The sequence below is a fragment of the Hippichthys cyanospilos genome, chromosome 3 (assembly GCF_059441005.1).
Source record: "Hippichthys cyanospilos isolate Australia breed blue-spotted pipefish chromosome 3, RoL_Hcya_1.0, whole genome shotgun sequence".
NCBI lineage: Eukaryota > Metazoa > Chordata > Actinopteri > Syngnathiformes > Syngnathidae > Hippichthys > Hippichthys cyanospilos.
Genome location: NC_142371.1, coordinates 19,440,572 through 19,456,348, shown reverse-complemented (window position 1 = coordinate 19,456,348; position 15,777 = coordinate 19,440,572). Strand labels below are relative to the sequence as shown.

Genomic DNA, 15,777 nt, shown 5'->3' with positions numbered 1-15,777 from the left:
GTTAATTTTTGGGGCGGATTAAGAGTTATTAAACCATTATGAACCCAGGTTCGTATGCACCCTTTAGACTGGACTTAAATGGAATAATAGTGAGAAATCCCACAAATTTGCAAGGTAAATCTGCAAGAGATAAAGCCGCAATAACCGAACCACGAAGCAAAGGGTAAATTGAGAACCAAATTGAAGAACCATAACATGGGGCAGGGAGAAGTTTTTACTTCTTCATTTGCAAATCCTGCTATTTCTGTCAGAATTTTTTTTTAGTCTGGTCTCAAGGCTTGCTTATGCCTCAAGCTAGCGCTGTTCTTTTCAGGTAAATTAACTCCATGGCATTTTGTGCAGCGCCAACATCTTTGTTGCTCGGAGTGAGTACGCGAGAAGTGCGTTTGTCACGTGTGTGTTGGATAAATGCGACCTGGCGTCCTGAAGTCGAACGACAAAAGATCAGATATGGATCGGAATAGGATCATGCTCATTTGGAAAAAAAAATCAGATTTGTATTGTTCACACTGCCATTAAAAATCAGATACAGGCCATAAAAAGGCGGAAACAAAATTCGGAATTGGGTCACTTCAGGCTGCAGTGTGAACCAAGTCAATGAGATTTATGTGTGTGTGTGTGTGGGGGGGGGGTTATGACAATTACACCTTGTCATCAGAAATTGTACCAGCCGAATCCTTGAAGGGACCTTAAGAAGAATTTGGCTACGTTGTTCTTAGTTTGCTAGTTCATATATTTGGACACTCAGCATCATTTTGAAGTCATAATCAGGTACAGAAAAACAATAACGCATTTTGGCAATCACAGGCCAACTAACAAGTAGGCCAGTGACACTTTCTCAACTATAATTCACGCTCTGAGAATGAGTTTGTGTCGCTTATAAGTAACAAATGCTTTTGCGTGGCGTGTTCCGCAAGTACTTTAGAAATTTGCAAATTTAATATGAATCAGTCTTCGACGTTATATGAAGTCAATGTGTAAATGCCCGTTAACCAATCTATGTTGAGCCAAGCTACATATTTTCCACAGGTCGAATCTCGCAGGACAAAGTAGCTACACCGTTTATCTACCTTCTGCCCAAAAAACATCCCTCATTGTTCTGCCTGTCGCTGTACGTCATCCGCATGATGAAAGTTTAATTACCCTTCAGACCAATTATGTTAAATCAGAAAATTCCTGGAACACACCTGATTATTTCTTGATTATCAGTAATGAGATGGGGCTCGGTTAGGACTCATTTTAGTCTTGGTGACATGAGGACTTTTAGCCTAGCGTACGCCAAATGAGTGCGTCCACGGGGATTACCGTCCGAGTTTTGGTTAAACGTCGTTCAACTGGTTCCTTATCCAAACGGATCTTACTGATATTGTCCGTTTATTCGGTTTTAAAAGGAAACCGCAGGCGGAATTCACAGCCACACAGCATTATTCCCTTATCACAGTGTAAGTCCATGTGACTTGGACGGCAAAGCAACCCTGGAGCCTGGGAACCCATTTACTGCCACCTAGTGGACTTGCACGAAAGCGTTTGGATTTAGGCCAAAAGGATTTCACAGCTAGAAAGGCATTCCGGTTCCTATAAACTGCAAGTAACACAGAGCGTTTAAAAACTATCAAAAAAACGCCTGAATATTTTGGATCTTCAAAAGACATCACGCGGTAGGTTTATTTATAAAAACCCGGAATCAGGAAGCGCGTTCAAATTCCCCCATTGTATTTCGTTTGGCTTTTGAACAAGAAATGAAAAGCGATGATTACACTCAAGGTTTATTCATTTCAAATATAATCAACTACTGGCTTTTCAGTAAATAAAGTGATAGAAATCTACTAAAACTATATTTTTCTTTAGAAGAAAAACAAGGTGTGAAACAGGCATGGACATTTCATTAGTGAGGAAATTAACATCTTTCTTTAGAAGAAAAAAAAAATATGACAGAGTATGATTGCAAACCGGGCACACGCTAAAAGGTTGAGGTTCAGTCTAAAATCGGTATGAAGACAATTACATACATAAATACATGGAATAGTACATTTGCTCGGAGAATAGGTCCTTGTCTTAAACACAAAGTGAAGCGCCGTAGAAATGATCACTGCTAAAAAGAGCGTACAAAGGACATGAGACAAAACATGTTATAGTTCACTTGTTTACCTTGCGTTCTATCCCTCGGTATAAAAACTAAGAAAAATCATCGAAAGCAATGAAGCCAACGTAAAAAGCAAGGCTTTTTGTAAGTTTCTTCATTTTGGCAGGAGAGAGACCCTTTAGACTAATTACCATCAACATATTTTTTTTTACCTATAAGTGATTATGATCACTAGGGCGTAAAGGAGAAGCCCTCCAAATCAAAATTTACACTACAAACTTCTGGGATATACTTGAATAAGCCATCACATATCACCTCAGCAAAAAACTTGACCAGAGAACAAACATGCACTGACAAACTATCAACAAAAGGTCTTAATCCCAAAGTCCCTACTCCTAATAAAAGCACTTTACATGTTAAAAAAAAAAATCCTCAAGAGGTGCTACATGAACCATACAAAGTACACAGCAGAGACACAGTTTATATTACAGCAAAAGGTGTGTAGCAGGGATGCTAGTTAGAATACGAGAGAGACATGTGCATGTAACCTTATCTAAACTTGCCTAGTGACTGCACAGTGTCTGCCAAGCATAGTGTCAATGCACTTAAGGGGTTAGTGATCCAACGGAAACAGTCACATTATTTTTTTTGTTTTTTTGAAAAACATTCCAAAAGAATCTGGAAGCATTTCAGGTGATTTAATAGGATGCTTTACAGTAGTTGTTACCGCACTGGGTCCTAAACTCAGCAGTCTAAAAATCGACTTCCTTTTTTCAAGTCCCTTTAATCGTCGCGGTGTTTTTCACACGGGGTACCGGGACGCTCAGTATCTATACGGTCCGAGTAGATGGTACGGCACGTCGCCCTGACCGTCTCGGGTCTGCCTTTCTACCGGCGGTCTCTTTAATAGCGTGGGCTTCTTGGCGTCGACTTGACGCGCTCCCTTAGCCGCGCGGCTGCAGGAGCCCTTGTGCCTTTGGAGTAGGGCAGCGTTCCAGAAGCGAGCCGAGCAGCGCCGGCAGGAGAACGTCCCTCTGGCGCGATGGGAAGCCCGATGGACAAAAGCCGCCACGGGCCCGTGAGACTGCTTCCCGCATACGCTGCACTGAAGTCGCTCTCGAGTGCTTTTGGCTTTTTGCGGGTGTCTAATCGCCATGTGGACCAGCAGGCCCGCTTTGCGGGAGAACACCGAATTGAGGCATACGGGACAGCCGAAGCGCTTCACGGGAACTTTTAAGGACGACAGGATCTGGACTTTCACGCCCCCGGTGTTGACAAGTTTATACCCGCCGGCACCAGATCCTTCTCCCCGCCTAATGGTCAAGCGAAGGGAGCCTTGTTTTTTGTTCGACTGGCCTCTGACCGTACAACTGATCTTTCTCTTCTTGTGACTCCCACGGAACCGGACTAAGTCTTGGGATTGGTACTTATTTCCCTGCCAATCTCTTCTATCGGACTTTTTTTTTTTCTTCTTGTGTCGTCTGATTTCGTCGTGCGGCAACTGGTTGCTGCAGTCGAGGTGTTGTTGGGGCTGGGCACCTGACTGATGATGAGGATGATGGTGGGGGTGATGATGATGATGATGTAGATGGTGATGTTCGGTGGAGGGCAGTTCCGTGAGGGGCTGGAACGGGGCGGTGGTGTGCAGAGTACGGCTGCGGGATCCGGCCGGATAGATGTGCTCTCCTTTCACCCCGGCCGGGGAGTGCGGGTGGTGGGGGGGCATGATTGTAGAGTTGGGGGGCAGGGGCTGCGAGTAGGACGGCGCACCGGAGGCTGAAGACTGGGCCGCCGCGTCATAAAAGAGGGGAGAGTAACCGGCCGGCGGCTGCGGAGGCGGCTGCTGGTGGCCGTGAGCGACCACGTTAAGACCCGGGGCCCCGTGGCCCTCGGCGGACGGGGCCATCTGCAGCAGCGCGTTGGTGGCGGCCTCGCTCTCCGACGTCGACTGGTTCACGTCGCTCCCTCCCCTGGTGTCCGCGGAGCCGGCGCCGCCTTCTTGGGGGTTGGAGGCTTCGCTGCGGGTGATCCCGTGCTGGGAGAGCCTGTGCCGGGTAAGGCTGTTTGAGTACGCAAAGGCTTTTCCGCACACCTCGCAGCAGAAATGCTTTTCACCCCCACCTTCGTGAACCGTCTGGTGATGAGCAGTCAGATGGAAGTGGTGGCGGAAGGACTTCCAGCATATAGCGCAGGTGTAAAGACGAGGCGGGGGCTGCGAATGCGGCTGGGTATCTTGAGGCTTGACATCTTGAGGGTAGGAGTAATAGGAGGAGGTGCTCGGTACTTGGTTCTGGCTCCCGTCCTGGGTCACGCCGCACTGAGGGTTCGGATTGAAGCTGTTCATATTCTCTGGAGCCGGCGTGGTGGGCACCTCTTCGCTCTCCCCTTTCTGGTGCAGTTTGCTGTGCCTCCTGAGACTTTGGGAGTAGCCGAACTCCTTCCCGCAGATACTGCACTTGTAATTCTTAGCCCCGGAGTGAACGGTCTGGTGCTTGCTAAGGTGGAAAGCCTCCCGAAAATACTTTCCGCAAACAGTGCAGTGGTGAGGCTTTTCCCCGGTGTGTATGCGGTCGTGCCTGCGCAGGGTCTCGCGACGTGCGAAACCCTTACCGCAGACGCTGCAGAGGTGCGTGCGCGGGAGCCCGCCGGTTCCCATTCTCGGAGCGTACTGCCTACGTTTCGGGGGCTGCCCGTCGGCCGCCGGGTCTTTCTTGGCTCTGGGTTTGCGGGGCCGTTTGGGCTTAGCGGCGGGGTTCTGCGCGTTGCCGCTCAGCGGCTCCTGGTTGCCGCCGACTCGGAAATTCTTATCCATGCCGGACGTCGACGGCGAACCCAGGGGCCCTAGGCCGAGACCGCCGAGCAGGCCTCCTATGATGTCCCCCCTGTCGTCTCGATTCCCGGTCGCCGCGGTGATAGCAGAGATGGCGTTATTGACGGAGCTAGTGACATCATCCTCCGAGTCATCCAGGAGAGAGGAGAGGGGCAGGTGGGGTTGTTGCTGCGGATGATGGTGCTGGTTGTGGCTCTGAGAGTGCGGATGCAGTGTTGGGGCCAGGGGCGCCTTTCTCAGAGCCGGGCCGGCCATCCCGCTTCCGCAGGGGGAGGCGCCAGAGTAGCACGGAGACGGATTACCTTGAGAACGGTGGTCTTCATGGTAGCCTGTGTAACGATTCCGAGAGTAGTCAGTGGGGTATTTACCATCTGTTCTGTCCCTGTCATTTGAATTCCCTCCCCTTGCAGACTGAAACAGATCACATCCTAAACCTGATTTTTGCTCTGCTTCCCCAACATTGATTATACCCTCCTTTTCCTCACTTTTCCCATAAATGACCCCCCTATTGCTCGGATAAGTTCCCCCTCCTCCGTTACCTCCTCCGCTCCCCCCTACTCTGTCCTCACCATCGCTTCCTGTCTTGCCGCCTCGTTGTTTGGGTCCCCTACCTGGCTTGCCGCAGGTGCCTGAGGCAGCGTGGTTGAGTAGAGAGGTGCTCTCGCGGAAGGCACGACCACAGGCAGGACATCGGAATGGCTTTTCCTCATGTATCTTCTCATGCCGTGTCAGTGACTCTCTACGATTAAACGCCCGAGAGCAGGTGGAGCAGCCATACGGGCGGGCCGAAGAGTGCAGGACACCGTGTTGCAGGAGGTGTCCCTTTTTCTTAAAGCCTTTACCGCAATCGGGGCAATGAAATATTTTGTCTGGACTAGGGCAACAATCGGACAGGGGCCGGGGAGTGTCTTGGGTCGAATGGGGGAGGGTGGGATCGGACTGACTTTTAATGTGAACGGGATTGGGGCCGGTAGTGGCAGATTTGCTAGTGCCGGCTGCGGTCGGCTCGTGCATGCGCATGTGCCTGCGAAGGCTTGAAAGGTGAGGGAAGCTTTTACCGCACTCTCCACAGCTATAAATTGACTCCGTATCGGACTCTGCGGCGTTAGCTCGAATTGAGCTCAAGTTATCAGATTTAGAAAGGTGAGGCTCGTTAGTAACCAGTACTGAGGCAGCAGAGGAAGAGGGAGCAGAGGAGGAGGAGGAAGAAGAAGAAACTACTGATGAGGATGAAGATGAGGAGGCGAGCAGGGAAGACGGGTCCCCGCCCAGGTTGGACAAGCCGACCCCGCTTCCGATTAAAGCCGGGGGCTGAGCGTGACTAAGTGCGCCGTTGCCGCTACTGCTCGGGTTACCGTGGCCGCTATGGCCGTTGCTAGTGCTTTCGGATTTTCTCTGGGGCAAATAGCCAGCCATCGCCTTCTTCCTCCTACTGCTACTGCTGCTGCTGCTGCTGCTGCTACTGCTACCGCCGCCGCTACCCGTCCCGCCACCGGCCACTTCGGCTTTACCGTCGTCCTTGGACAAGGACAAATGAAGCGGCAGGGGAAGCGGCAAACCCGCTTCCTGCTGCATCAGCGAAGCTATTTGATTCGACGAGAGCACGGGGATGCCTTGAAAGTCAAAGCCGCCCAGAGACGAGGGCTGGGACGCGGGGTGGAGTGGGTGATGAGGATGGGTATGAGAATGGGGATGAGATAGGGTGTGAGGCGGAAGCTGTTGCTGCTGAGAGGCCTGCTGCGGAGCCTGCTGCGACTGAGAAGCGGCGTGGCTATGCGAGTGAGACGAATGCAGCGCGGGGGGCGGAGCGAGGCTAGTGCTAGGCTCCCCGCCGCCCTGACTCAAACCGATCCCTAAGTGGTTATGGCTACCCTGTTGAACGAGGAACTGCTCTAAACTAGCGTTAGCGGGCACCCCGGAAAGGAAATACTGATTAGCGGCTAGCATGCAACTAAATTGCTGGTGAAGGCTCCGTGCATCAGACTGGGCCCCAACTAACTGGTGTCCCAACGAGCTGACTGCACTGCTGCTAGAAGGGTTGTTAGAAGTGGCCGCGGAGGTCGAAGGGGACGGGGAGGACGAGGAGGGGCCAGATGACGCCTGGGGAACGGGGAGGCCGGGATGCAGAGGAGGCGGGGGTGGAGGTGCGGATGTTACTAATCCTCCTAACCCCCCGGCGCTCACACTACTGCTACTTCCTCCGGCAAAGTGCTCAAAGCGGCCTACACCTGGGTGCAACTGCTCCTGCGCTAGTGCTGCCTCAGACGGGTGGAAAGAGCGCAGGAACTGTGGATAGCCGGAAGAATGGCTTGAGCTGCCGCTGCTGCTCATCTTGCTGGACTTTGAACGAGAGCTCGGGGACGAGGAAGGCTGTTGTTGTAAAGGTGGGGGAGGAGGGGCACTCATCTTGGCAAAAATGGAGGCAGAATCAGAAAAGGCGTTACCTCTTGACCCCTGCAGGGGGCCCAAGCCAAGTCCAGACAGAAGAGCTCCCGACGACTCGGCCTGCTGCTGCTGCTGCTGCTGGAGTTGGTGCTGGTGGAGTTGCACTTGCTGCTGATGCTGCAGTTGGCGGTCTAAACCCAGGCCTTTAAACTGGTGGGCCTGGTGCCCACTTAACATCTCTATAATGTCCAAATTGTATTTTCCAAACTGGAACATTTCCCACTCACATGCACATGGGGGGGTGCAAGGCCAAACCTCCAGTGCTACGAGCAGCGACGAGAGTCCCACCACAAAGTGGTGAAATTCAAAAAAAAAAAAACAAAAAAAAAAACTACAGACGCTTCTGCGAAAACGTTTCTGTCCAGAAAGACTTGAATGTCAGTTAAAAGTTTCCGATCTGGACCGTACAAAATCAGCACTTGGTACTCGCGATCGTCAGCCACTGCTCACAATTTACTTCCAAAAGCAGTAGAGTAGCTGGGAAGCTCAAAAGCGTCAAAAAAAATGTCTTCCGTCTAAATTTCAAAATTGCTTATCATAAATTAGAGCGAAGCAGTTCAAAAGACTTCCTCTTGTTTCCTTTGCAAGTTACTGCATTGACATTTCCCTTGATCTAAGCGAGAATCCTCATCTGTGTTCAGCCAAGGAGACCCTGACGCTGGAAAAAAAACACAAAGTTAAAGAAAAACACATGTCATAGAAGGAAGTCATGTCTTCCAACACTGACATTGTAACTCATTCGCTACCGTCGACGTCGATATACGACAAAGGTCCGTTTTTGTCGGGTCGGTGAACGAGTCCATACCATCAATTTGAGAACGCTTCTTAAATATTAACTGTAATGGAAAGTCGTACGGTATTTCTATTTCCTCGCATAGTAAGCCAGAGTTTCCCGCAGCCTATTGTAAACCCATCGGGCTTTTCACGCCACCCCTTCGGACCTAGCGTCACCCGTCCGTAATTATATTTAAAAGAAAAAAAACAATAAACAGATTGTATTTCCAATCCATGTTTGTAGTCATTAATATCGAAACCCGCTACCCATTTGGGATGCGCCGCGAATTTACTCAAATGTCCCTTCTCACGCGAGCAACTATTTGAGGAATACGGCAGAAATAGGTTGACTCAATATCAACATTCCAATTCATGCTCACTTTTATTCATATTTTGTTATTTTCGTATGATTCTTCAGCCGCTTCATCTTAGTAATCATCATGAACATTTGAGATTTTACGACAACTTACCCTGACGTGCTTCTGCTGGATTGGAGCACGCTGATGGTAAATAAACGTCTCACTCGCATCAGTGAGATATTATATAAATATATATATAAGAAAAAATACCCGCTACAATCTCATTATGACAACTTGCACAATCTAATGACATCTTATACAAGCATTATGACAACGTGGCCTTTATAAGGACAACAACGCTTAATATAATTGAGTATCAGTCATAATCAGTTCATGTTTATCAAACAATATACTGTTGACTTAATACCTCCATAATTGTATAAATCAGCATTGAGCATCATCTATCTAAAGGCAAAATTGTCTATAAATATCTTGAATCGGCTCGGTCAAGATCAGTGATTACAAAAGTCTACACGCCGCTGTTAAAATGCCAGTAAAATAAAAATAAAATAAAATTCAACAAAGAGACAAAGTTAAATACTTTTTTTTTCCCGCCCCATCAGCGATTGAAAAAAAAACAATCTTTTCAGACAGGTACGTGAAAATAAACAACAGAAATATCGTGATGGCACGATTATGCGCGCCGCATTCAAAGTCAATTGAAAAGTCGGCGCACACCCGCAAGCGATTACAGCGCCTCTCATCAACCCCAAAAAAGTTCAGCTTTTCTCAAGCCTTTATTTTTTTCCGCAAAGTCTCAACGTGAACATAAATGTGATGGCCACATCGTTATAAAAGGTGCGCCATTTTGCAAAGCCATTGTTCCAATTGTTTCTTTTTACTCCCGGTCTCAAAACATTTTTTTCCTCATTCCATTCAGCTATACACGTTCCAGATCGAATTTTTTTGTTTTTTTTGAACGAATTATCTAGGTCTCTTATTTTGAAACCCTGGCATTTGATTAACTATGCGGAGACTTTATATACAATTGAACATTATCAACTTAACAAAGGCAACGGCACTAAAACGTTGACCTTTGTGCTCCATCGCTCTACCTTTGTTACCTCACTAGATGATTATAATGGAGTCTACTTTGGTCGTTTACAGTACAGTGGATTTAATACAGTAGGAACGGCAAAGTAGTGGGGATTATCTTAGCGCCAACATTTCATCACTTTTATTGTTTTATTATTGTACAGCGATTGCTTGGGTTAATTCAAGCGGGGCGAAAGCGTCACAAATTTCAGCGATGTTGCTTACATGTATCCGCACAATGAAAATTGTTTAGCGGCTTCGATCTTAAATTCTAATTCTTGCTTGAAAGCCTTAGTCATCTTTGATATGAATTTGCATAATTCACAACGCCACTTGTGTGTGAAATGAATACATCTGGAAACTGTGATGATGTTATGCAAAAATCACATCGCCTTAGCCCAATAGCAGAAAAGTCACTCATTTACTGTCACTGTTTTTCCCCCCAAAAAAACATTGAAAATGATTAAGACATATACAATCAAATACTATAAATATTCATGGGTTTGCACCACAGTGTGACTCTTCTTCCTACCTGGCATTAAAATGACTAATAATATAGTTTATTATTGTTTACATGCATGGTCAAACTGCGGCCCATTAAGTTTGTTATCTGGCCAGCCAAACTTGAGGAAATTATTATTCAGGTGGAGAATAGTTAATTTCCTGAAGGATAGCGGACCGATCAGTGCTTTAAAATCATAACAGATAGATAGATATATATTCTGATGTTGTAGGAGTCACAATAACAGATTTGTAAAGCTTTTTTGTCATTTTCTTTAGGAATATCCTGCATTCTTTTTGTGTTGTAAAGCTTTTGGTCATTTTCTTTTGAAATATCCTGCATTTTTTTTTAATTATGAGGTGGATTGTCAATAACACTCCATCCATCTGCTTCTGGTCCGGCATCCCTTTTGTCAAGTTTTAGACTTTGTGGCCCGAATCAAAAGTTTTTCCCATCTCTGGTTCAATAACCTATTAATTTCACTCAATGCACAATAGTGTAGATTTATAAATATTGCTGCTGTGACATTTTCTCTTTGGGATAACTGATTTTCTATCTATCTATCTATCTATCTATCTATCTATCTATCTATCTATCTATCTATCTATCTATCTATCTATCTATCTATAGACAAATGTAAATAAAGCAATGCGGCTTTTTTCAATAAGTTACAAATGGGGCGTTTAACTTTGTAGTATAATGTATCAAATTGAAATCACGTCATTGCAAGTCAGTGCAAAGTGGTTGCAATGTGTTCCTTTCTGTTGCATTTGTAAACACGCGAAGAGAAAGAAAAAAAAAAGCAATCTGGCTGCACTCCAACGTCTCACTTTTATACGTCGTGTTTATTTTTGCTCACCTCTTCATTTCTTACCGTTTCCTCCATTCGATCCTAAGGAGCTTTTGCACAACACGATCCCCCGAGCGGTGAACGAGGGAGTTATTTTATCGCAGTTTGGGCCGATTCTCATTTTCGGGAATAGCATCAATCCTGCAAGGGGGTAAAAAAAAAAAAAAAAAAGCGAAGAAAAGAAGCACACACATTAGCATCTCTCGCTGCACAGTGTAAACATTGGAGGCGGTTTAAAACATGCCAAGAAATACTTCTGCAAAGTCGCATTTATATTAGTAAGAAAAAATTGTGGGGAAATAAACAATATTTCCAAACTCTCCAATTCACCCTAGTTCGATCATTTAAAGTGAGTGGCGTTGCTCTATCTGCGTCTATGGGGGGGAAGGAAATGCATCATGCTAACGTTAGCCATCGCTTAAAAAAATCAATGCAAAATTTATGCAGGGTAAATTTAAGATGCTAACTGTAGTTTTTGATCATTCGTGGTCAATTAGAGTTGACACAAAATGTGTTTACCTGGGCGTTGGAGGGCGTAGAAAACGGATGCGGCCTGTCACGCCTTCTTCGAGCCGAGCTAGCTATTAGCGATTAGCAATTAGCTACGAGCTAGCAGCTAGCGCTCGCCTCCATAGCTGCGTGCACTTTTCCTGTGTTTAGCCGGAGCCATTTTCACTAACGCCGAGCCAAAAGGCTAAAGCGAGTCCGGCCGGCCGCCCTCCCGCCTCCCTCCGCACGCAAAACAATCAACGACGGGTAACGCCGTCGTCCTTCCGCATCCCGCTGGAGCCTCGACGGGGAGCGAACAATTGGGCTTAGCGGCACAGTTACACGGAGGAAAATGTTGGAATGGTGGTGGGCGCTAATTATTTTGGGGTTAAAAAAAAAAGTGAGTGACGTGTGCTCCCCAAACATCGGTCCTTTCCGGCCCTCCTAATGTTTCCGGGTAGCTGCAGCCAGGTTAGACGGGAGCACTTTTACGGCTCTTTTGCCAACATAAATGCCGAGAAATCGTTCGTTTTTGCACAAATCGGTCCACCCAGTAAAGCGCAATAATTTCGCTTCGGACTACGAACCCGACAATATTATGCCATTCAAACGTTTTCGGGCAAAGTCCAGTAGATGAACCAAGCGTTAAACGCCTTTTTTATTTTTTGCAATTTATCTTTTTTTTTTTTTTTGAAGTTTTTGGGTGCACAAGCATGGACGTCCTCAATTGTAGTTTAGCCCTTAAAGGGATAGTACGCTTATTTAGCAATTTTCAGCAGTCAAATAAATTATTTATTTTGTGTACTTAATTGTTTACGGTATTTAATATTCCATGTAAGATGTGTACTTTCAACCCTTGTGCAGCGTTTAGTCCAATCTTTTGATCTCTACATCAAAGGCATTTCATATCATAAGGAAAGCCTTTAAAAATACTCTAGGGAGCTGAAATTTCACCCTGATGGTGACAACATGTCAAAGTTGAGTATGGCAGGACCATTTTGTTATCACACTTTCAGGAGTGTAACATCGTTTACCTAAAATATTGTGAGTGATGGAAGAAAATGGCCCCAAAATTGTCAAAATACTGCACAAGGGTTAAAGTACATTTTGTACTTTTAAGTACATTGCTGTCATCTGAAAATAACATCACGTGCCCAAGACCAATCACAGCTCAACTTGTAAATGAGTAAAAAAAAGTAGAGACCTTTTCACCCTTTTTTGTTTGTTTGTTTCTTTTGTTAAAAAAACTACAAAAAAAATATATATATTTTTTTTTCCAGCTTGGAAGGAGGAAAAATCTATTTTAAAAATATACATCAAAGTAACCCTGCATGTTATATGGTCATAAATTAGAATCCATGTAGCAGAGGTCCATTTTTTTTTTTTTTTAATGACGTTTGCTATTTTATTACAGGTTTTACTTAAAAGGAGATAAAATCACAAGAAAAATAGCAGAGTAAACCTGCAATAGAAAAGGTTTTGATCATAAATGAAAATAACCTCAATAACCACCTGTAGCGTTGGAACACTGTACATGGAAAAATAATTGCATAATTAAATTAATTATAGGCAAATTATTTAGCTTTACTGCTGAAAACAGCTATAAAAGTGGACTAGCCCATTAATTAAGTTAATTAAAAAAAAAAGCTCACCTAGTTTAGCACCCTCACGTTCTCTTTGAATAGGTGAAGCCTGGGTTGAGGGGGTGCGGTGATGCGGCAGCAAAACAGGCCAAAATTCATAACCAGCAGCATGCAAATATGATTTTAAATCACAATCCTGAAATTACTGTCCAAAATAACGTCCTGAAAAGTCATTTAAACTATTCCACACATTTCCACACGCGCGGCTCTTTTGTAACACGGCAACAATTGAATAAAAGCTGAATTAAAAAAAAATGTTAGTTTAAAGGGAATCCGCTGTGATTGAATCTAATAAACGCTATCACTCTCTAATAGTGAGTCACATTTGCCAAGTATTAGAGAGATTTCTGCGGCTCTCGGTGGCACATGAACTAATTATTGTATCATTTCCCTGCCTGCCTTTTATTATTCAATGGCTGTAATCACACAGATGTGAATCATCGCGGCTCCGTGTCGCTCTGAATTTTAAGAGTATTCATCACGTCTGAGTTGGGAGGGTAATCATCAGGACGGAGCGAGTCTTCCTCCATCAAATGGAACTCTCATTTTATAGTCCTGAACGTATCGTTTCTAAATAGTCATTTGCACTCGGTCGTCTTGTCGGCTTTGTCTTGAAATGAGCGAACGGGGTGTAAAATCGATTTTGTTCGACGGTATGTGACATCGTAAGATGAAGGATGTAATTTAATGATGTCCCATTAAAAAAAAAAAAAATCTGGGGTTCTATTTTTGGGAGTTAAGAGTTTGGAATATTTGGGTGTATTTACACTCAGGGGCGGAGCTATAGGATGGCCACACCACAGGAAAATTTTGACAATTTTCTGCAGTTTTCACATGGGTACAGTATTGTTAAACCCTTTACTGCCAAAAGGTTTTATTTCAGTACGCAAACTCAAAAATAATCTGTTTAAAGTAAAGAGCATTGCACTTCTTCGAAAAGCTTGGGTCAGAAGTCATTCATTATTCATCGTGCTAGCCACAGGCACACATATAGCAATCGTAGAAACACACTTATAAAATAAGCATCAACCTAATTTAAAAAAAAAAAATAGAATTCCGAAGGATTAAGAGACGTTTGTGTCAGCGTAATAAGATTTGAATTCAGATATGATAAATATAAAGAATTGCTTCGACTATCTGTGTCAATTCAGCACTCTGATCAGCTAACTTGCTAGCTATGAAATAATTTACGCAAGTTAGCGAATCAGTGCATGAGGCAGTAGACGATGAGCTAGTATCCGAAAGCAAAGCCACTTGAAAAAAAAACGGCATTATCTCGTAAATTAACCAAAAAAGTTATAAATATACTTACAATTGTTTGCTAGCTAGCTATGAGAACATTTATGCTAGCTAGCTAGCAAGCAAATCAGAGCAAGCGATAGAAGTAGACTATGAGATAGAATCCAAAAGAAAAGACACTGCAAAAAAAATGGCATTATCTCGTAAATGAACCTCAGAAAAACGTTATATATTTTTTTTACAATTGTTTGCTAGCTAGCTATGAGATAATTCACGCAAGTGAGCTAGCTAGCGAATCAGAGCAAGCGATAGAAGTAGACTATGAGATAGAATCCAAAAGAAAAGGCACTGCAAAAAAATGGCATTATCTCGTAAATGAACCTCAGAAAAAGATTATATATTTTTTTTGCAATTGTTTGCTAGCTAGCTATGAGATAATTCACGCAAGTGAGCTAGCTAGCAAATCAGTGCATGAGATGAAAGTCAACTATAAACTAGAATCCAAGAGTAAAGCCCCTGCAAAAAAAGGCATTATGTCATAAATTAAGCTAGCAAAACATTACATTATTAGTTACAAATATTCCTGCTTGATTAAGAATGAGATGGGTATTTCCTTCTGGATTTGTGTGGATTTTTAGGCCACGCCCCCTGTGTACATGTGTACCTAATGAAATGTCTTGGCAAGTTGCGAGTGTGGGAAATGGAACCCTTTTCTTCACGAATATCAGGAGTCATTTCAGTTGTCAGTTTTAAAAACAAAAAAAAAACATTTAAAACTAAGTGTTTTTTCGACATTATTATTGGAGATATGACGTCAGGTTTCATGCAAATATATGCGAGCAGCCTTGGAACCCCCTGGTGGCAAAATATGCACACTGCAAGTGTAGCTCCAAACTTTTTTTTTTTTTTTTGTGGCATCCAAAAAGCAATCTGCTTTGCTCCCCACACAGCTCAGTGCAATAAATGCAAATCATTGGAGGCCTTTTGAAATATGAACTCAATTGCGCTTGGCGAGAGCGTGATATAACTGCGGTCGAGACAGTTGTTTGAGGACTCCTTCTACTTTTCATTTCATATACCAGAAGTGGACCTATCTACTCCCACAGGTGATACATAAGCTGCATTATACAACTTTTTTCCATTTCTGTGCATGTTGACCCACATTTTTTCACGCTGTACTGTATACTCTGTATCGCTTTTATGATGTTGACTTGGGTATAAGCCTTTGCGAAATGTCGTTTTTTTTTGCTTATTATATGAAAATGCAATGTAAAATATGAAACATATGATCGCAATGTAATGAGTGTTTTCTTTTATTTTTTGGAAAAAAATTCAAGTGTTTGGCTAAAGGCTGGTCTACTAAATGAATTAAGTAATCTAAGGTGATTCGTTAATAATTGAGTATTAATTAATTGATTACCGCCACCTACTATCTTGAGGTAAAACACAGGTAAAGTGGTAAGATAAGGTAAGGTAAGTGAGGTAAAGTCAACAAAGAATTTGACTGACATATTTTGACCGCCACTCG

At 44.3% G+C, this 15,777-nt stretch overlaps 1 protein-coding gene across 3 annotated transcripts; it reads right to left on the bottom strand.

Annotated features, from left to right (window-relative positions):
• Window positions 1-1,753: 1,753 nt before the first annotated feature.
• LOC148426156 (uncharacterized) lies at window positions 1,754-11,786 on the bottom strand. 3 transcript variants are annotated; one of them, XM_088410951.1, is made up of 4 exons: window positions 11,398-11,776; window positions 10,903-11,019; window positions 7,358-8,016; window positions 1,754-5,242 (listed from the first exon to the last, which is right to left on the bottom strand). In XM_088410951.1, the coding sequence occupies exons 3-4, from the start codon at window positions 7,572-7,574 to the stop codon at window positions 2,907-2,909; spliced, it is 2,553 nt and encodes an 850-aa protein (XP_088267077.1). In that variant the 5' UTR covers window positions 7,575-8,016; window positions 10,903-11,019; window positions 11,398-11,776; the 3' UTR covers window positions 1,754-2,906. The 3 variants fall into 3 exon arrangements, with proteins under 3 accessions (XP_088267077.1, XP_088267076.1, XP_088267075.1); XM_088410950.1 differs by having other exon boundaries at window positions 1,754-8,016; window positions 10,888-11,019; window positions 11,398-11,786; XM_088410949.1 differs by having other exon boundaries at window positions 1,754-8,016; window positions 11,398-11,786.
• Window positions 11,787-15,777: the final 3,991 nt, after the last annotated feature.

Coding starts and splice junctions, on each gene's coding strand:
- LOC148426156 (XM_088410950.1), bottom strand. CDS start 7,574: ATGTTCCAGTTTGGAAAATACAATTTGGACATTATAGAGATGTTAAGT.